The sequence below is a fragment of the Corapipo altera genome, unplaced genomic scaffold (assembly GCF_003945725.1).
Source record: "Corapipo altera isolate COAL_440 unplaced genomic scaffold, ASM394572v1 301, whole genome shotgun sequence".
Taxonomy (NCBI): Eukaryota; Metazoa; Chordata; class Aves; order Passeriformes; family Pipridae; genus Corapipo; species Corapipo altera.
Window position 1 is genome coordinate 1,800,754 of NW_020884926.1, and position 20,332 is coordinate 1,821,085.

Here is a 20,332-nt window from a genome sequence, read left to right on the forward strand (position 1 = left end):
GGGATGACTTGACTTTTTCCTTTCTCCCCCCAGCCCTGGTGAAGCCAGCATGGCTCTTACCTCTCACACAACACCTCTTACCTCTCACACACCACCGGGGTGGGCTCCACGCGCATCGACAGGTTCAGGGTGTCCTTCCCAAACGGGAAGAGCCCTCCCAGGATATAATCCCCAGGCCTCCTGAACTGAGCCGACAGGCACGTGGGGCTGAGGGCTCCTGCACAACCCAAACCCAGGCACAGCAGCAGCTCAGGGACCATTTTTGGCTGTTTATGGGGGAGAAAGAAATCTCTGAGTGACTGCGGGAGAGGGAAGAGGGGCAGGGGGGATCCAGCCTCATCACTTTAAATAGAACTCGGAGATGAAAATATTGGGCAAGAATTTGTTTAGCAAAATGCATTAATTTAACTCTGTGCTCAGTGGGCAGTAGTCAAATATGCAGCAATGCCCTCTGAGTGCTCTTGGTTGGAAAACCACTGCCCTCATCCTGCTTTCCTCTGCTCAGAGTGAATTACCAAATCCTTTTGGCACAGCTCTGGAAATCGGGGGCTTCCTCTGGGATAGGTGGTAAAAAAACTCAGGTGCCCCACTCTAATTTTTGTAAAACCTCTTTGTAAGAGGTTTACACAGCAGTAATTTTTATTTATATATTTTTCAAATTCAGGGTCACCCCACGATGGATAACCACCTCTTCCTCAGGGCATCATTCCTCATTCCATCAGGAATTTGCCTGGAGAAGGCCAGTCCTGGGTCACAAGGTTGGTGCTTGCTATTTTTTAGGAAGTTTTTACTGGCTGGTTGAATTTTTTTTTCCTCACACTGAGCTATGATATTGATTTCAGTTGAAAAGCTTCAGGTTTAGGTACAAGTTCACAGCGTAGCAATTTAGGCTGGATCATGGCTTGCATTTCTCCTGTCAGGTTTGAATTTCAGCACACAGGATAGCTCTGAATGAAAAGTTCAGTTTACTGCATTTTATTGGTTTATTATATATTTATGCTGTATTATAAAACCGATGCACCAAGGCTGCAATATTTCCCTTGAATGAGGAGAAGCAAATACATTGTAGAGAGTTAAATACACCAGCAGTTCAGGCAAGCAACAGTTGTAGCTGTGTTATATATAGGTATGTTTGTACAGACATATTGTTAAGGATACTTTCCCTTTAATGGAATATTTAAGTGATAGCTTTAAATATGTAACTTCTTTTAAAAAGCTCAACTTGATCTCCAGGTAAATGAAACAGACTCTGCCAGTGAGAGAAGATCAGAGTAGATAACAGTGTAGGACATGGTCCTTCCAACCCCACAATCCCAGAGCACATTCCCATAAAGGACACTCCTCAGAAGCACATTATTCACGTAACTTTATGTCCAGTTAATCCAGTTTCCACGAGGTAACAGTGATTTGCTGGATCACACCGTGTTACATTATGCCCAAAAGATACAATCAGAACATGGTACAGCTTGTGAGGTTCCCCCTCCTCCCCCAAACATTCACATCACCCTGGACTAAACATGTAGTGTGTTCTCAGCTTTCCAGAAGCTCAGTAAATTCCATTTTGCATCCTTTGGCTATTACAGTGATTTGCAGTAGAAGCCATGTAGTGATTTACAGTACAAGTGTGGATTTCTCCTCAGTCAGAGAAATCGTTTTTGTAGGCATTTAACACATTCATTAACCAAAAAAAAAACCCCAAACAACCACCACCACATGAGCACACAACGTAGAAGCACAGCTGGAACCCAGCTCAGGTGCAGCCTGCAGCCTGGGCTGGACACAGCTTAGGAATTGGTCCACATCCCAAGTGCAAAGAGCATGGATTTAATGGGAAGGGGAAGGGCACAGGAGGTGCTGCTGAGGGGATCTGGGACATCCACCCCCAGCTCCTTCAGCTCTGGGGGACACAGGATTAGCAGCAGTGCTCAGGTGGGGGAGTGACCACACATCCTTCACTCAGAGTTACATTCTCAAGGTTAAAAACCCCCCAAAACCCCCCAGATGCAATGAAGCTGATAAACAGAAGTGGCCAGGGGAGATCAAGTGGAGTGTAAATGTGTTCAGACCCCACCTCGTGTCACACAAGGCCACAACTAGTGGTGTAAATGCACAGAAGCTGCTGAATTGCAGAGTTTGGCTTAAAAAAGAAACCACCTCCCCTCCCAGCCTTGCTGGAGAGCTGGAGGTGACTCCAGGAACAAAAAAAGAAATCCCTTAAGCAGCTCATAGTGCTGTGAGTTCTCTTCTTAATCTCGAGGTCTACACACACACACTGACACAGATATAAAATACAGATCATACATGTATGTCTGTACAACACACACAGATAGAAAAAAACCCTGGAACATCTTTTTTCTGTCTCCCTGAATAGCTTGGCCAGCTCCCTGCTGGGAAGGGAAAGGAAATCCTTAAGCTCATACTGCTGCAGGGGTTTTTTTCCTTAGTGTCAAGCTCCACACACACACTGACATAAAATACATGCATGATATGTGTTTTATATGTATAACATAAATAGATGTAAAAAACCTGGTACTTCTTTTTCTGTTCTAAGGTGAGGCACCCTGAATAGCTTGGTTAAGTGGTCAGCTCCCTGCTGGAGAGGGAAAGGAAATCCTTAAAGCTCCTGCTGCTGTGGGGTTTTTTCTCCTTACTGCAGAGCTCCACACTAAGATATAAAATACATTTCATACATGTATCTATATATAACGTACATAGATATAAAAAACCCTGGCTCATATTTCTCTGTTCCAAGGTGAGGCACCCTGAATAGCTTGGCTAAGTGGTCAGATCCCTGCTGGGAAGGGAAAGGAAATCCTTAAGCCTGTGGGGAGCCCCCTCACAGACACTGACATAGATATAAAATACATGTATGATATGTGTTTTATATGTATCACATAAATAGATATAAAAACCCCTGGTATATGTTTTGTAAGGTGAGGCACCCAGAATAGCTTGGCTAAGTGGGAAGGGGAAAGTGGAGGTGCCCACGGGCAGAGAGCCAGAGAAACACTTGATTTTTCACCCCAGTCCTGCTGGGATGTGCCCCCTCCTGTCAGGGCAGGTCCAGCAGGCTGTGCTGGGCAAAGAGCTCCTGGGTGATGCCATAGACACTCTGGATGTAGGGAATGGCCTCCCCCAGCATGTCCACGGCCTGCTCGGGGGGGCCCACGTTCATGACCTCCAGGAAGGCGTCCCGGGAGGGCAGGGCACAGAAGGCCAGCGTGGCGGCCTTGCGGACCACCCAGGGGTGGTGTTTGGCCAGCGAGGCGTTGTAGGAGTCCGTGCAGATGGTGGAGGTCCGGGAATCCCTGTGTCCCGTGCGCAGCCCCTCCAGGAAGAGCTGCAGCCAGAGCAGGGCGCGGTGCAGCCGCAGCACCGTCCGGCACCCGGAGTCGGGGCGGCCCCGCAGCTCCCCCGGCCCCCGGGAGAGCTCGAATTCCACCATGGACTGCAGGGACTCGTAGTGCTGCCCCTGCTCCCCCCGGCGGTGCCGCTCCATGATCTGCACCTTGGCAACGGCGTCCTTGGAGATGAAGCCGAAGACGGCGCCGAGGCTCTGAAGGAACCTGGGGGACCGTGGAATTACGGAATGGTTTGGGATGGAAGGGACACCTTCCACTATCCCAGGTGGCTCCAAGGCCCATCCAGCCTGGCCTTGGACACTTCCAGGGACCCAGGGGCAGCCACAGCTTCTCTGGGCAACCTGTGCCAGGAAGGAAGAATTCCTTCCCAATATCCCATCTATCCCTGCCCTCTGGCAGTGGGAAGCCATTCGCTGTTTCCTGTCCCTCCATCCCTTGTCCTCAGTCCCTCTCCAGCTCTCCTGGAGCCCCTTTAGGCACTGGAAGGGGCTCTCAGGTCTCCCTGGAGCCTTCTCTCCTCCAGGTGAACCCCCCCAGCTCTCCCAGGCTGGTTCCAGCCCTTGGAGCGTCTCTGTGGCTTGCCCTGGACTCGCATCCCCCTTCCTGCCCTAACACTGTAATTCTTTTACGTTCCCACCCGCCTCAAGGAGCAGCTGACCCACCACTGACGCCCCGTGCGCTGTCACTCCCCGCTCCCGTCCAAAGTCGCTGTGCGCGGGGGGCACTCACCGGATGAGCCCCCACCAGCCGCTCAGGTAGGGCTCCAGCAGCACCTCCCGCCGCTCGGTCACGCATCCCCGGAAGGCGTCCAGAACCTCCCTCAGGCTGAACGCGCCCGCGGCCGCCATCGCCCCGCGCCGCCTCCTCCTCCTTCCGCCCCCCCGGCGCGGCCAATCCGCGCGCGGTCCGACTCCGCGCTCTGCCAGCGAGCCAATCGGGTTACGATGCGTCACTGCGGCTCGGACAGTGGACCAATCAGCGTCTGGTGCGTGACCGCGGCGCGGCCAATCCGCGCTGGGTGCGGCACAGGGACGCGAGCTGCCGGGGCGGTGGCGGCGCAGGCGCAGTGAGGTGGCGTCAGGGCAGAGCGCCGAGAGTGCCGCGGCCGCGGGGTTTGGGTGGGTTTGGGTGGTTTCTGCGGGGTTCTTTGTGGTTTTTTGTGAGTTTTGTGTGCTTTTGTACGATTCCGTGTACTTATATGCGTGCGGGTTTGGTTTTGTGTGTTTCTGCGTGTGCTTGTGCTTGGTTTTGTGTGTTTGCATGGCTCTGTGTGTTTTTTGTGTGTGGGTTTGGTTTTGTGTGGTTTTGTGTGGTTTTCGTGTGTTTGTGTGTTTCTGTGTGTGTTTGGTGTGTTTCTGTGTGTGGGTTTGGTTTTGTGTGGTTTTCGTGTGTTTATGTGTTTCTATTTGCGTTTGTGTGTTTCTGTGTGTGTTTTGTGTGTTTCTGTGTGTGTGGTGTGTGTTTGTGTGTGTTTGGTGTGTTTGTGTGTGTTTGGTGTGTCTCTCTGTGTGTTTTTCCCGACTCCCGGCCATGGGGATGGTTATCGAACCCGGGCAGGGCCGAGTTTCCATAACTTGTTTATCATCTGACTCCTTTCCTGTCTCTTTTCCCCTTCTCCAGAAAAGAGTTTGGCCTCTGCCCGAGTCTTGTGCCAGATACTTTCCCCCTCTTGTGCAAAACAGTTGAAATGGCTCCTGTAAAACCAACGAGATCTTCTCTTCCCGTGCCCCTCCCTGAGCAGCGTCTGGAGTGATTCCCTCTGCGGTTTGGGAGCTAAAATGCCTGAGATCAAAGTCACCCCCTTGGGTAAGTCCAGTCCAAAACCATCCTGAAACACAAACGCTGTGGAATTTAGAATTGAGGGGTGAGATGTGTCGGGTTGGCACTGAAAACTGGCCTCGGTGGCACCTGTAACATGTGGGACAATTGTGGTTCTTGGCAGCTTCTTGTCAGTCCAGTTCTTGTCTTCCCACTGCCCTCCGTGTGCCTTTCGAGCAAATAAGACTCTGAACAGTCATAACTCACTTGATTAGAGGATTAATTAACGTATTCTGGTAAAGGCACTGTAGGGTTGTACAGGATTGTAGAGCATTAGTTCACTTACTGTGGTAAAGAGCCACAGGAAGCAAATCTTTCTCTTTTCTTTCATTTTTTAATCTATTTTTATGGGTTGCACAGACACTGTTTCTGTGCTGGGATGTGCTGGGCAGGGGAACTGCCTTATCCTGATGAATAATTTTTGGGCTTGATGTGGACTTAATTAAAGCTTAATGAAGCTTCCACTGAGGGCAGAGCACCAGAGGGAGCTGAGGTTCATGTTAATCCTTTCCAGATAAAGGATTATTTTGGTTTTACTTGAAACTGTAATTGCAGCTTGCAGGAAGTTTGTGCAGACCTTTAAGTGCTTCCCTTTTGAAAGGATTGTAAACTTCCCAGAGATGTTTTACTTGCCTTTTCCTTGTGTCCAGGGGCTGGGCAGGATGTGGGACGGAGCTGTATCCTCGTGTCCATCGCTGGGAAGAACGTGATGCTGGACTGTGGGATGCACATGGGCTACAACGACGATGTGAGTGCAGTGGGGAGCAGGAATGGGGTGAGGGGACATGTCCTGGCCCTTCCCAGCAGGATTGTTCCACTCTGGTAATTTTTCCTTGAACGTTGCCTGGCTCATCTCGTGTGACACAGGGCTGTGTGTAGGTGTGTGTGGAATCATGGAATATCCTGAGCTGGTAGGGACCCACAAGGACCATCAGTCCAGCTCCTGGCCCTGCACAGACACCCCAACAATCCCACCTTGTCCCTCAGAGTGTTGTACAAACACTCCTGGAGCTCTGGCAGCCTTGGGGCTGTGCCCACTGCCCTGAGGAGCCTGGGCAATGCCAACCACCCTCTGGGGGAAGATTCTTCTTTACCCAAGGCCAATTCCCTATCTGTCCCCTGGCAGCTCTCCCCTCCTTTCCCCTCTGACTCTTTCTGCACATTCCCAGTGTTCCAGGTCCCTCCCTCTGTTGTTTTGTTGGATCAATGATGCAGCATTGCCTGGCTTTGTGTCCTGATGGATTCCCTGTTTTTCCATGTCCGCAGAGGCGCTTCCCTGACTTTTCCTACATCACCCAGAATGGGAGGCTGACTGACTTCCTGGACTGTGTGATCATCAGGTGAGGCAGCTCCTTCCCTGTCACAGCCCCAGTGGGAAATGGGAATGCTTTGTTAGGCTGCCCCTTGCAACCCAAACACATTCCAGGTCCCTCACTCATATTTTGACTGGTTCCTCTGTGCCGTGCAGAGCTTTAAAAATCAGAAGCAAGATGTGAGAGCACCAGCCAGGCTGAATTCCATGCAGCACCTCCTTTATTCTTTGTGGGTTTTTTTTTTTGCAGCCACTTCCACTTGGACCATTGTGGAGCACTGCCCTATTTCAGTGAGATGGTGGGTTATGATGGGCCCATCTACATGACACACCCCACCAAGGCCATCTGCCCCATCCTCCTGGAGGACTACAGGAAAATAACTGTGGACAAGAAAGGGGAAACCAACTTCTTCACTTCCCAGATGATTAAAGACTGCATGAAAAAGGTGGTGGCTGTGCACCTTCACCAGACAGTGCAGGTAAAGGGTCATTTCTGGGTACTTTTTGATCACACCAGGGGTTGTTGCAGAAGGCAACAGGCAGTTTTATTTGGAAATGCTGGCACTAATGGAGTGTTTGCCTGGTGGGGCAGGTGGATGAGGAGCTGGAGATCAAGGCATACTATGCAGGCCATGTCCTTGGAGCTGCCATGTTCCAGATCAAGGTTGGATGTGAGTCAGTTGTGTACACTGTGAGTATGCACAGATTTATACACATTTGCCTCTTACATAGACATTATACAAAGATACTGATATATATATATATATGCACAGCAATATTTCTAGGTCCCTACATCACCTTGAGAATATTAATGGGTTTCTCTTCTTCCATCAGGGTGATTATAACATGACACCAGACAGACACTTGGGGTGAGTATGACTTGTAAATATTTCTATGACTTGCAAATATTTCTGACAGGAAGATTTCAGCACAGATTATTAATAGTAGGGGCTTATCAACTTTGATTCTTTCTTAGGAGACTGGAACATTTAATGATAGAAAGATAAATGCAGTTTTAAATTGTGAGGGTGAACGGGTTTACATTGATTCTGACAGATAGACCTTAATGTAATCTTCTTTTCATATTAATCTGTTCTATGAATCTTAACTCATATTAATCTACTTTTAAGGCTGTGTAATAATTGGACTTCAGTGTTTGAACTGTTATTTCATGGTGCCTTCTCAATGCTTTTAATTCTTAAGAGAGTACGAGTCACAAACTTTAACACTCATTTTATTTTTCCGAGCATATGTGAGAGATTTGTAGTACTCATCCTTCACATTTTAATGCATTTAAAACAGGTAATAGACTGGATCAGCATTGCTTTTCAAGGTCTGTAGTGTCTGTTTTGAGCTGGGTTAATTTAAAGGAGCTGTGCCTGCAGAGAGGGGTCCTGATGCTGCCCCAGAATTCCCAGTGACTTCGGGCAGGCCAAGGCACAGCCATGCTCCTGTTTCCTGTCTGCACATGGGGAGGCAGTGATATTGAGACCTGCAGGTCATTAATGCCAGCTCCTAATTGGATTTTCCTTCCATCCCCTTCATCCAGGGCTGCCTGGATCGATAAGTGTCGCCCGGATCTGCTGATCAGCGAATCCACCTACGCCACGACCATCCGAGATTCCAAACGCTGCAGGGAGAGAGACTTCCTGAAGAAAGTCCATGAGACTGTGGAAAGAGGAGGGAAGGTACAGTGGCCACCTCCACAAATAATGCCAGAACTGTTGCTCTCAACCATTTGGTTTCCTGTTACCCAGGAGAGAACAGAAACCTCCCCTCAGTGTGTGCACAGTGGGGTCTCACCCAGGCTGGTAACTGGGATAGTGGTAACTGTGACCCATCATTTCTTTATATGGGCTTTTCTTAGGTATTTCTTCAGTTTTATTTGTATTTCTTCAGTTTTATTTGTATTTCTTCAGTTTTATTTGTACTTCTTCAGTTTTATTTATTTATTTACTTTTAGTTTTATTTATTTACTTTTAGTTTTATTTATTTAGGTTTATGTGTGTGTGTGTGTGAGTGTTTGTGTTGTGAAGTAGCAGTGGAAATGGAAAACTGGAAAGCTCCTTTGCAGAGGTTGAAACTTCTTGTTTTGTACAAAAGCAAAAATATAATTACCAGGAAAAAAAAAAAACCCTTTTAGAATCAGCAGGGTGGGTATTTCAGTCATTTGTATGGGTTGGGATGATAACAGCTGATGGAATAAAACTGATCCCACAGCCTTGCTTATTTTCAGGCACTACTTTCTTCCCAAGATACAAGTAGTTTAATAAAGCAGACATATCCATCCCACCCAGAGAGGTGCTGGTCGGGTGGCAGTGCCTTTCATTCATTCCAAACTGCACAACACATTCCTGGAAAGTGAAAAGAGTATCAGAAAGTGAGAGGGAACTGAGGGACTTGTTCAGAAATAACACCCCTGCAGTGAATTTGATGCTCTGTGGGTTTCCCAGACACTAAATCCCATCTCTGTTGCAGGTTCTTATCCCAGTTTTTGCCCTTGGACGTGCCCAGGAACTTTGCATTTTACTGGAAACTTTCTGGTGAGTGCAGTGTCTCTGTGCAGGTACCTTTTTGTCCTCCTCTGTGCTCCTGGCAGGTTTCTGGGATCCTCCTGTGTCTGGTGAATATTTGTAAAGGCAGGAAGCTTCTGGACTTCCAGCCTGGGTAGCCAGGATCCCACTTTGGCCCTCACAGCTCTCTGGGACACTTCTTTCCACAGGGAAAGGATGAACTTGAAGGCTCCAATCTACTTCTCCACGGGACTGACAGAGAAGGCCAACCATTATTACAAGCTCTTCATCACGTGGACTAATCAGAAAATCCGGAAAACCTTTGTGCAGAGGAACATGTTTGAGTTCAAACACATCAAAGCCTTCGACAGGGCCTTTGCAGACAACCCAGGGCCCATGGTAGGTGGGTGTTAGGGAGGGAACAGGGCAGAGCTGGGGGCTCAGGGAGCTGCTTTTAACCAGTCTGGGATCAACAGGCAGCCTAAGCCTCCTCTACCCTGTTAATCCCACCTAAAACCCTTTTGTGGCCAAGCCATCTCTATAACTATTAAAGATATTTCTCTCTTTATTTTACTAAAAGTAAAATGTCCAGAGTAAATTAAAAACTTGCATCTCTATATAATCTATACATCTGATAGACTCAGATATGATAGATCTGATAATTAGATAGATCTGATAGATTCAGATCTGATTCACATCTGATGGATTCAAACTGAATCTGATGGATCCATCATGATTCAAACCATCATCTTTACAGTATATTCTGTAAGTAACTCAGGTGACAGATCCTTTACAGCACAATCTCACATTACTGGTTTTATTTCTGACTGGTTTATAAGTTATCATGATAAAACCATTCAGAGTTTTCAGCAGACACTGCTCACAAACATTTCCTTAAAACAGCAGTTCAGCTCGTGTGAAAATTAGACAAGGTGGGGAAAAAAAATAAAATAGCAAAAATCCCCATTTGATGGAGTGTCTGTAATGGGCATGGGGGGATTTTCTGTGCAGATTTAGAATATTAATGTATTATAAGTAATGGAAAACCCCTTTTCTGTGATGATTCACAGCGTATCTTTGAATTCCAGGTGGTGTTTGCAACCCCTGGAATGCTTCACGCAGGACAGTCCCTTCAAATCTTCAGGAAATGGGCAGGGAATGAAAAGAATATGGTAAGAAACTGTTTCCCTGAGTGATGCTTTCTCTTGCTGTGCCAGTGGCACCGAGGGCAGAGGTTGCAGGAGAGCTTTTCCTCGGCCTCTGGGCTTTAAATGCCACGAGTTCTGTGGTGACCCAGCCCGGGGCAGAGCTCACCCGAGCTCCAAACTGTGCATTTGTGGCTGGTTTGGATGTTGAGAGCTGTGCCAGGCCCAGGCCAGGGGCAGTTGGGTGACATTCCTGGTTTTCCATCCCAGGTGATCATGCCTGGATACTGCGTGCAGGGGACTGTGGGCCACAAGATCCTCAGCGGGCAGCGCAAGCTGGAGATGGAGGGCAGACAAATTGTAAGTTGGATTTTTCAATCCAAGGGAAGGGTCACTTGGGGGGAAATCCTTCAAAACTTAAGGTGGTAGTTAACACACCATGGATTATGCTGCACCCAACCCTGAAAATGCCTCAAAGTAACCTTTTTTTATTAGACTTGGACTCACTTTTTTCCTCTTGGCAAGCATGTTGTCTTCTGCCATTAATGGGGCACATTTATAATGTTTAATAACAAAGCCCTGTCAGTCAAATAGGTAAAAATGTTACATTTTTAAGCAGATGTGGGTAATAAAATGATACCAGTTGTCCTTAAGTATTGATTTGTTTTGGCAAATGCGTGTCAAGTATTCTGTGGAACTGGGGAATTTGAGGCTGTAAGTTACTGAAAGCTTTTCTTCAAGGCAATTTAGGTGTTCTCCTTCCCCCTTTAGAGAGGAGTCTGGGTCTGTCTTGTGTGTGTTATACAAGCTGTTGTGAGCCAAAGCCATTCCCAATCCCCAAATCCCATGCTTTCTGCTCCTCCCCAGCTGGAAGTGAAGATGCAGGTGGAGTACATGTCCTTCAGTGCCCACGCAGATGCCAAGGGGATCATGCAGCTCATCCGCCAGGCTGAGCCTCGGAACGTGCTCCTGGTCCATGGGGAAGCCAAGAAAATGGAGTTCCTGAAGCAGAAAATAGAGCAGGAATTCCGTAGGTATCCCATGTGTGTTGGTGCTGAGCAGGGAATGGCAGCAGAGCATTGAAGGTCACGTATTTAACCCCCAGGCCCTCAGCAGGGTTAGGTCTGATGGAATTTACAGACACCCTCAAAAACTGGTGTCTGTAACATCTTAGTTAACATGTTAACTAAGCCCAGTTAATTTTAACGGCCCTTTGGACTGGAAGTGAAGTGGTTTTGTTGTGGTGCAGCATTTCTTGCTGCCACAGGCCTGACAGGGGCTGCTCCCATTGCAGATGTCAGCTGTTACATGCCCGCCAACGGAGAGACCACCACCATCTTCACCAACCCCTGCATCCCCGTGGACATCTCCCTGGGCCTCCTCAAGAGAGAAGCAGCAATAGGTGACTCTTCCAACCACAAAATTCCCTCTTTCAGGCCCTGCTCCTGTGCTGGGTAGTGCTGGCAGGAGGCAGAATGCTGCAAATATACCTTCAATAATGTTTAAAAACAAACACGCACGCTGCCTTGTTTGCCACTTTGTTGCTCGTTCACTATGGTAACAGAAAACTCACGTGTGCTTTTACCAGCTAGGTTTGGGAAAACTGGAGTTATTTTTATAAACTCAAGTTGAAAAAAAAATAATCTAAACCCTCCCAAATCAGGATGTGCTCTGGGAAGAGAGGCAGTTGTTCTGTGTTGTAAACTAGACACGGTTTCTTGTGGGTCAGGAGTTCTGATGATGGTCGAGCACCATGAATGCACTTAGCAGGAGAAAGGTGGAAAATTTTAGTGTCTGAACCTCATGAGGGCCTCAGAGGTCCATCTGTTGAGTCCTAGAGCAGCTGTTTAATGGGAAAATTCAGCACTTCATTGTTAACTGGTCTTTTCTTTCCCCTGGCTGTGGGTTAGGTCCTGTACCAGATGCCAAGAAGCCAAAGCTCATGCACGGCACGTTACTCATGAAGGATAACGTGAGTAAAAGTGTTCTTAAGCCTGTCTTGAGTCCTCTGAATGTTTTATAACTCACACACGAGTTCTGGGTGCACAGGGAGCCAAAATCAAGATTTAAACAGTTCTGGTTTCTTACAAAGAAGGCGCCAGGGGAGGATTTCTTCCTCTGCGACCTCACGTTTGTATTCGAACACCATTCCCCTGCCTAAAGAGGATAAAACCAGCTTCCAGAGAGCAACTTCAGTTTTGTTAAATGAAGGGCTGGTATGATTATTTAGGTGGGCATTTTGCCACTGCCATCACCCCCTCATGCTCCCAGCAGTGAGATGGGAATAAATGGCAATGTGTGATAGAAGTGTGCTGAACACACCCGTGAGCAGCTGCCCACAGAGGGGCAGTGCAACTGCAGAAAGCTCCAAGCAGTGGATTTTCATGGATTTATCCCTTCTCTCTGCAGAGTTTCAGGCTGGTTTCCCCCGAGCAGGCCCTGAAGGAGCTGGGCCTGGCAGAGCATCAGCTGCGCTTCACGTGCCGCGTCCACATCCAGGACCCGCGCAAGGAGCACGAGACGGTGCTTCGGGTCTACAACCACCTCAAGGGGTGAGGCCCTTCTTACCTCACAGGAGGGTTTTTTCCCTCCCCCAGGGATGCAGTTGAGTTTATCATTCCTAATCCAGGGAGCACAGGTGCCCCCCTCCTTTGAGCTGGCAACAGCAGAACCTACAGGCAGCTGGTGGATCCCTCAGCGGGGCTTTGCTCTGCTGAACTGGGGGTAGAACTGTCATGAAGGCCAGAAATAAATTCTGTAGGAAATCCTACACGATTGATACAAGCAGCAGAATCACCAAGCTGTGGGTTATCCCTGTTCCCCCTTCCTTGGGAAGTGGGAGACTCCTTGGGGGGAGTAGGAGACTCCTTGGGGGGAGTAGGTGCTGGCTCAGCCACAGCTAAAAGGAGTAAACCACAGGCTGGGGTTTGGGGTGAAGATGCAGGGATGACCCACCCTTCACCTGGGTGCATTTCCCTCCCAAATAAATCATTTCTTTCCTCTCTTACCAGGGTCCTGAAGGATTATTCCGTGCAGCATCTCCCTGATGGCTCTATAACTGTGGAGTCCATCCTTATCCAGGCCACAGCACACTCAGAGGATCAGGGAACCAAAGTCCTGCTCGTGTCCTGGACTTACCAGGTAGGAACACTCCAGGACTTTCTGCTCTGAACTCCTTTCAGTCCAAAACTGTCCTGAGCTGGAGGTGGCTGGAAGTGTTGAGCCTTCCTCACTCTGGTTTGGAAGGAGTTTGACTGGAGGATGAGCTGAGTTGCTGCCATTTTTTTGACCATTTTGGGTTTAGTAAAAATGGCTTTACAGGAGCTCTCTGGGACCACTGAGCTGGAGTAATTACACTTAATTACAGTTAATTACAATTCTGTGTTTTGAGGACACTGAGCTGTATCCCTACTGCCATGCAGAGTGTAGAGGTATTTTACATTGTATTTCTTAGTTTTCTACTTACTTGAAGCCTATGTCTAATCTTAACACTGTTTTATTAGATCTTCATTATGTTTTCTTCCTCTCAAAAGCACACTTTCTCTGGCTGTATTATTAAATTCTTTCTTTACAGCAAAGAAATGCCTTTTGGGGGCAAAGCAAGACGATCAATGGTTCTTTATTCCTTACTTTCAAGAAAGTGGTGATTTTCCTCAAAAGAGACCCCTCAGGTCCAGCCACCTCCTTTGAGAAATGGGAGTTTTACACCAGTATTTTGGAGGAACACCCAGAAAGGCAGCTGTGGCTCTGTTTCCATTTTTGAACACAGCTAACATTAGATCCTGCAGGGTCCAAGAACTGTTTCAACCTATTTCTGGGTACCAGAGTTGAATTTACTGCCCCAGATGGGACAGGCAAGTAGAAGATTTTGCTTTCATCCTGTTTCTCTTTCTCCTCTGTAGGATGAAGAGCTGGGCAGTTATCTCACCTCCCTCCTGAAGAAAGGCCTGCCCCAGAGCACATCCTGAGAGCAGAGCAGAGCACAGGGGTTTACAGAGACGGAGATTTTATTTTGTTTACCTTGCCAATGGGTTTTTTTCTGGTTTGTTTTAATAAAAGAATTACAGTGTTTGTCCAGTTACTGCAGTGCCAGTGCCTACCTGTCACCAGCACTCTGATCTTCCCCCTTGGAAACCCGTGCAGGGAGTTGGGACAACCTGTTTTTAAACAGTCCTGAGGAACAATCTTTGAGTTGCTTACACAGTAAAGCAAAAGTCACTCAGTGTTCTTCCCTCCTGCAGCTCATTGCCCTTAAAAATCTCAGCAGTGCTGAGTGAAACAATTAAAATGCAAAGGATAATGGAGGTAAAAGAATAAAGCCCTAAATGTGCTGACTATCAAGCTGCTAAACTTATTTAATTCTCCCTCCTTCCCTCAGGGACAGCTGAGGAGCCTCCAGGAAAGCTGCTCTCCTGCATGGAGCTTCTAATAACATTTTTCTTCCTTTATGCAGAGCATAAAGATTGTGCTTAGTTGATAAGAACAGTCCCCCCCCCAGTGCTGGAAGGATTTTCCATAGACTGTAAATGGGATAAAAATAGCAATGGCTCATGAAAGGTGAAGGATTAATTTGTGCTAATGCTCCCTCTAAGCCTCTCCTGCCTCCACAGTGCTGGGGTTTGCACTTGGCTCCCCAAGCCCACACAGCACAGGAATCGTTTTCCTTGTTTTAGAAAAGTTTGAGCAGATTTTTCTCACCAGTATTTAAAATTTCACCCGAGCTAAAAGCAAAACTGTGGCTGAATTTGGGCAGAAGCTGCACCATCCATTGTTGAGTAAAGAGAAATTAATAAACAGAGAAACACTGCCATTGATTCCCCCAAACCCTTCTGCCACAATAATCCTGCTTTCTCCCTCCAGGCCCAGGGCAGTTCTTGTTCCAAGTCCAGCAGAACCTGGGCATGTGCCAGGTTACAACAGGAATTTTAGGCTGCATTTGGAAACTAAAATACTGATTTAGCACATTGTCCTGTTAACCAAAGCCCCTGACAGTGTCCCTGCTGCTCTCAGCTACTCACAGTCCTGGTACCCAGAGCCCAAAAGCACACAGAGAGTTTTGGGGTGGCCTGGGGAAGGAGCAGAGCAGCGAGTCTCTGCATCTGTTACACCAAAAACCCTCATCCCTCCGAAGTAAATTCGGGTTGTCAGCCAGGGTTGTGGTTTTCTGCTGCCTCAGAGCACCCACAGATGAAAAATTCTCTCCACAGTCTCACGTTTCGCGGGGTGGAAAACTCAGCAGTTCTCAGAAGCCACGTGGGTCTGTTAATACAAGAAAAAGGGGGTGAGAGAGGTCAGATGTTGTGTTTACAGCACAAAATGTGACTGAAAAAGAGCTTTGACATTTGAAGGGGACTGCACAGTACAAAGAGCTGTGGTAGCTCCAGGAACTGCAGAGAGGAGCTTGTTTACCACTGACTGATAAATACTGGGATCTGCTCCCTTCTAAACTTCCATTAATCCATGTCCAGCTTGAATCTGGGAAAGCCTGTCCTGGAATACTCCTCAGGAAGCCAAGTGAGGATGAGAAGCCCTTATTTGGCTGTGGAACGTGGGCTTTGAACCCATGGAGAACACACCAGATCCCTCCAAAACAGGGGAAAAAACCCAAGCAGGGCTGCCCGAATCCACCTCCATCAATTAGGAGGCTGATCTCCTTCAGGTGGCCCTTTCCTGGGCTGTGCTGCTTCCCAAAAAAAAAGCCCTGTGGACTGCCAACCCTGAAGCCCAAAACATCACAAACACAGCACGTGCTGGGAAGGTCTGTCCGAGGACAGAGCTCCCCCAGAGGCTGTCCCAGTTGGTTGATCAACACCCACAGCTGGTGGGCACTTCCCTCCAGTGCTTTAGCAGCCACCACACCAAAAAACAATAGGTTTTACAGCTTTGCTTGTAAAGAAACAGCTGGAAAGGTCACCCCTGTACTCACTTGAAGTGAACCAGTTGGTTCTGTCTCTGGGTTTTTTGCCTCCACATCTCTGCTGGAGTTTATAATCACAGGAGGGCTCCCCGAAATTCTGGTCACAGATGGTGAACACCTTTTTAGACCTGAACCTGAGCCTGAAGTTGCAGTGGCACTGCTTGCTGGAAGAGCTGTGGTAGCAGAGGAGCGGGGTGAGGCAGCAGCTGAGGCTCACCAGGGCCAGGCTGACCCTCCTCATCCTGTGGATCAGGATGGAGAACGACTCGTCCTGGATGAGCTGCACCCTCGTCACGAAGTGCAGCAGGTGGGTGAGGTGATAGGGGAGGAAGCACAGGGCACAGATGGCCAGGATGATGTAGATGGTGCTCAGGGCCTTCCTCCGGGACGCGCCGCGCCTGACGCGGGAGATCCTGCAGGCCGCGAGCGGGAATCCCACCAGGATGAGCGAGGACGGCACCACGGACCCCAACAGCAAGGCCAGGACGTCGTGAGGGGCCTCTTGCCGGGTCCAGCTGCCCGTGGGGAAGTTCAGGCATGCTGTGGTGTTCCCCACACCCTGCTGGTGGAGGGGACCCGCGAGGACAAGCGGGACGGTGACTCCGAGGGCCACCACCCACAGGGCCGTGGCCACCAGCACGCAGTGGCCGGCCCTGAGCTGGATGTAGGCGAAGGGGTGCAGCACGGCCACGTAATGGTCCACGCAGAGGCAGGTGAAGAAGGCGATGCTGAGGTAGATGTTGAGGTGGAACAGGGTCCCCGTGATCCCACAGGCAGCGGCCCCCAAGGTCCAGTTGCTCCCCTGCAGGTGGGAATGGATTTTGAAAGGCAGCACGCAGACAAACAGGGTGTCCAGCAGGGCCAGGTTGATCAGGTAAATGTAGGAGTGGGACATGTGCCTCGCTCTGCAGGACAGCAGGGCCAGGGCCAGGGCGTTTCCCACCAGCCCCAGCACGAAGACGACGCTGTAGGTGACGGTGAAAAAGGAATCCTGGGAATCTGCTTCCAGCCAGAGCTCTGAGCTGCTGCTGTCAACTGTCCCGTTGGAGGCCCAGGAAGCACCTGCCATGGTTTCTGCTGGAGAGGAGGACATCCAACATGGGCTGAGGGCCTCAATCCATCCCTTCCCTCAGGAGGTCCTGGAGTCTTAGTTCATCTCGACGAGCGGGAGCTAAAGCTGCACCACAGATGTTCAGCCTGGTGGGGTCTGTGCTTCAGAGCTGCTCAGATGGAAAGCAGTGCCACTAGAAGGGAAAAAATAAATCATTTAAACCACCAGCATTTGAGTTTACACAGTAGACAGTATTTACTGGCACTAAAATCACCCCAAGGTGACAATAACAGAGGCAGCTGATGTTCATGTAGAAGGGGTGAATTTACAGCACCCTAAACCTTCTCTGTGGGCAGAAAAGAAACCACCAGTCCTCTGTTACAAGGGGGAGCCTAAAGGACTGGTTTTTATGTTTGGAATATGGCAAAGAGGCACTGCACAAGCAGGACTCCTCACCCAGGTCACTCATGTCACCCAGGTAATAAACTGCACTCTAACAGTGCTGCTCCCATCCAACAGAAATCTGAGTAAGCAAACCAAACACAGCTTCTTGAGAAACTAAACTCAGTCACAACATGCAAAAAAAGCTCCCAAAGTCGAGGCACTGAAAGCACAAAAGCTACAGAGGTCGTTGGGTACTTTCCAGAGGAAACTCTGAATTCACGTTTCCTCCCCACGCTTGTTTTTCTCACAAAGGCAAAGCCACCAGAGGTAAAGTGGAACATGAGAAAGGCAGAAAAAAAGCAGGCAAGGTTTGCTTGCACAGGTCTGGCACCTCACAGCAGAGGGTTTTAAACACAAGGGGGGAATTAATACCAAGCCAGGCATGACTTTAGGATTGGAAATGACCTTTATCTCAGAGTTTGGCAGAGCAAGAGCCACTGAACACCCACCTTGTGCAGGTTCAGAGTGTGGGGCTGCAGCTGGGGAGGGGTAAGAACCTACAAAATCCTTATAGGGTGAAAGGAGACCAAGGAGCTCCTGCTTCTCACCAGACAAATCCCTCAAATCCCTCCCCACCCGAAACAGGATCCCATTTTACACCTTCCATTCTGAGAGCGGACAGATTTACTTATTTTTAAAACTATTTTAAAAGTATGGAGTCTGATCAAATCCCCACAACTGGTTTGTTTGTTTTGTGTTCAGGTGTTTGGGTTTTTTTTTTTTGAGGTTGTTTTTCTTTCTAGATAAATAAAAAGCACCACTGAACCTCTGTTTCTGTACAGAGTTATCTGATTTACAAGCACACAAAAGCATACACTGAAGTTCCCACTGGGTTTTGAGTTCATGAAATTATTAGAAATGTTCTCATGTAAAATGTCCAAATGGAATCAACTGAAAGGAACCAGTAATGCAACCATATAAAAAGTAAAAGAATGCTAAATAACCCTGATAATAAGTATTAATGATGGACATAAAATATTTGGACTCATAAAGAAATTCTCTACTGATGCTAAAAGAGCATCTCCTTTAATTCAGTGCCTTTACATTACTTTTAACAGCTGCTCTGGGATGAAAAAAGCAAAGCAAAAACCCCTCACTAGTTCTTTGTTCCAACTGCAGAGTTTGTCAGGGAATCTACTCCTGAATTACTGCCTGGGCAGCTGACCCTGGGCTGCTCAGCCACTGCATTGGATAATGAGGTTTTCACTGCAACCAGAAGTTGGGAAACACCTGCAGAAACCTCACTGACAGGTATTTTTGCACTGTGATGTTAAAAAGTGGTAGTGCCTGAGCCTGCAGCAGAATTTGGCCTGGTTAACACCCAAACAGTGTCAGCATTTAGTGGTTTTATGCCCTGTAAAGACTCACAATAAATTCAGTCAGAAACAGAACTTACCAGAGCTCAGAGCAAAAGCTGCAGGGTGAGTTCAGTGGCCTCTCCAAGGTCCTCACAGCCACCAGGTCCCTGCTCAGCTCTTCTGTGGGGAGTTTTGACACCCCAGTGGAGGGTTCTGTCACGTTGTTCTGCAGAGAGAAACCACAGGAAGCCAAGACCTGTCACTCACATGCAAGACAGAGCCCCTACCCTGGCAATGAAGTGTCCCCCAGAGCTGGGCAGAGAGCACCAGGGGGTGCTTTCCTTCTCCCCAAACACCCACTGCATGAGGGAGGCACAAACACCCACCCAAAGCCACCCCTGGTCCCCTCCAGTCATCCCATCCCATCCCATCCCATCCCATCCCATCCCATCCCCTCCCCTCTGGAATCAGGTACCCCTGCTCCAAAATAGGCCTCCAAAATGGGCCAGATGCTGTTAAATTAAGAGAGCCACTATATGAGGAAAAGGATGCTCTGCTCTGCCCTCCAGCCTTTACAATACCAAGGGAAAAGGGAGTGAACTAAACTGGATCCACAGAAAATTGGGTCTTTATCCAATGGTCTGGGACAGAACAAGGATTTATGAGAATTTAAATACCCTTTAAAGTCACTGCCAACAGAACTTCTCTCTTACTAACCTGAAAAGGAAGAGGGGAAAATCAACAAGTGAAAAATACACTGTTTTTCCACTCCCACTGCCCCTTTGAAGGGAGGAAGAGCAAAGGAATGCTGCCATTCCCCTTCAGGAAAACCTCTGGCTGAAAAGATTTGGACAAAGAGCCCTGGACAAGCCCCATTGCTGGTGCTGGAAAATGCCCTGCAGGCTGCTCAGCATCCCCAATTCCCTGTCCTGAGCCAGCCAGGATGGGCCAGAAAGCACAAACAGGTACCAAAAGAGCAACAGAGCAGCTTCAACTCTGCCCTTCCACGGTGCAGATCCATGGAGACTTTGGGAATTAACCCCTGAGGGAATTCCATGGGAAGGGAGGGGGCAGCCAGAAGTATCTCACCTTATTTTACCTGTAACTTGACATTTTAACAGTCACTTTAGAACCAAAACAGACAGAGATGCTGGTGTCATTCACCAGAAAAACCCCCACAATGTGTATTTATTGCCTGGGCAAGCAGGCAGGACCTGAGGTTAGGGTGGTTAAAAAAAAAAAAAAAGGAAAGAAAAATATGATAAAGAAATATATTAAAAAAATATATAAGTATATAAAAATATAAAAAATATGCATACTTAAATAATATATAAATATATATTTAAATATATAAATATATAATATATAATATATATAATATCCATAAATATATTTAAATATATAAATATATATAATATATATAAATATATTTAAATATAGAAAAATATAAATATATATCATACATAATATAT

General features: G+C 47.9%; 4 protein-coding genes and 1 long non-coding RNA gene across 5 annotated transcripts in view; 2 read left to right on the forward strand and 3 right to left on the reverse strand.

The window, feature by feature from the left end:
* The window catches only part of TAS1R3 (taste 1 receptor member 3), a 5,841-nt gene extending 5,581 nt beyond the window's left edge, over positions 1–260 (reverse strand). The window contains exon 1 of the mRNA XM_027657956.1: positions 82–260. Coding sequence (XP_027513757.1) covers positions 82–260 — 179 coding nt within the window. The remainder of the gene's footprint in view (positions 1–81) is intronic.
* Positions 1–1,317, forward strand: part of LOC113954074 — a 7,659-nt gene extending 6,342 nt beyond the window's left edge. Inside the window, exon 3 of the long non-coding RNA XR_003530099.1 lies at positions 665–1,317. This is a non-coding gene — a long non-coding RNA (uncharacterized LOC113954074). The remainder of the gene's footprint in view (positions 1–664) is intronic.
* A 32-nt stretch (positions 1,318–1,349) lies between these two features.
* On the reverse strand, positions 1,350–4,224 carry CPTP (ceramide-1-phosphate transfer protein). The gene is made up of 2 exons (XM_027657955.1): positions 4,092–4,224; positions 1,350–3,566 (listed from the first exon to the last, which is right to left on the reverse strand). The coding sequence occupies exons 1-2, from the start codon at positions 4,208–4,210 to the stop codon at positions 3,053–3,055; spliced, it is 633 nt and encodes a 210-aa protein (XP_027513756.1). The 5' UTR covers positions 4,211–4,224; the 3' UTR covers positions 1,350–3,052.
* A 162-nt stretch (positions 4,225–4,386) lies between these two features.
* INTS11 (integrator complex subunit 11) lies at positions 4,387–14,236 on the forward strand. The gene is made up of 18 exons (XM_027658093.1): positions 4,387–4,480; positions 4,983–5,168; positions 5,831–5,928; positions 6,447–6,520; positions 6,743–6,971; positions 7,085–7,183; positions 7,327–7,361; positions 8,042–8,180; positions 8,971–9,035; positions 9,215–9,404; positions 10,094–10,177; positions 10,421–10,510; positions 11,018–11,180; positions 11,445–11,552; positions 12,061–12,122; positions 12,560–12,702; positions 13,162–13,291; positions 14,053–14,236. Exons 2-18 carry the CDS (start codon positions 5,141–5,143, stop codon positions 14,116–14,118), a joined length of 1,803 nt encoding a protein of 600 aa, XP_027513894.1. The 5' UTR covers positions 4,387–4,480; positions 4,983–5,140; the 3' UTR covers positions 14,119–14,236.
* Positions 14,237–14,344: 108 nt separating this feature from the next.
* On the reverse strand, positions 14,345–20,100 carry LOC113954131 (G-protein coupled receptor 183-like). The gene is made up of 4 exons (XM_027658094.1): positions 20,025–20,100; positions 18,959–19,086; positions 16,077–17,311; positions 14,345–15,409 (listed from the first exon to the last, which is right to left on the reverse strand). The coding sequence occupies exons 3-4, from the start codon at positions 17,158–17,160 to the stop codon at positions 15,393–15,395; spliced, it is 1,101 nt and encodes a 366-aa protein (XP_027513895.1). The 5' UTR covers positions 17,161–17,311; positions 18,959–19,086; positions 20,025–20,100; the 3' UTR covers positions 14,345–15,392.
* Between the last annotated feature and the right edge of the window lie 232 nt (positions 20,101–20,332).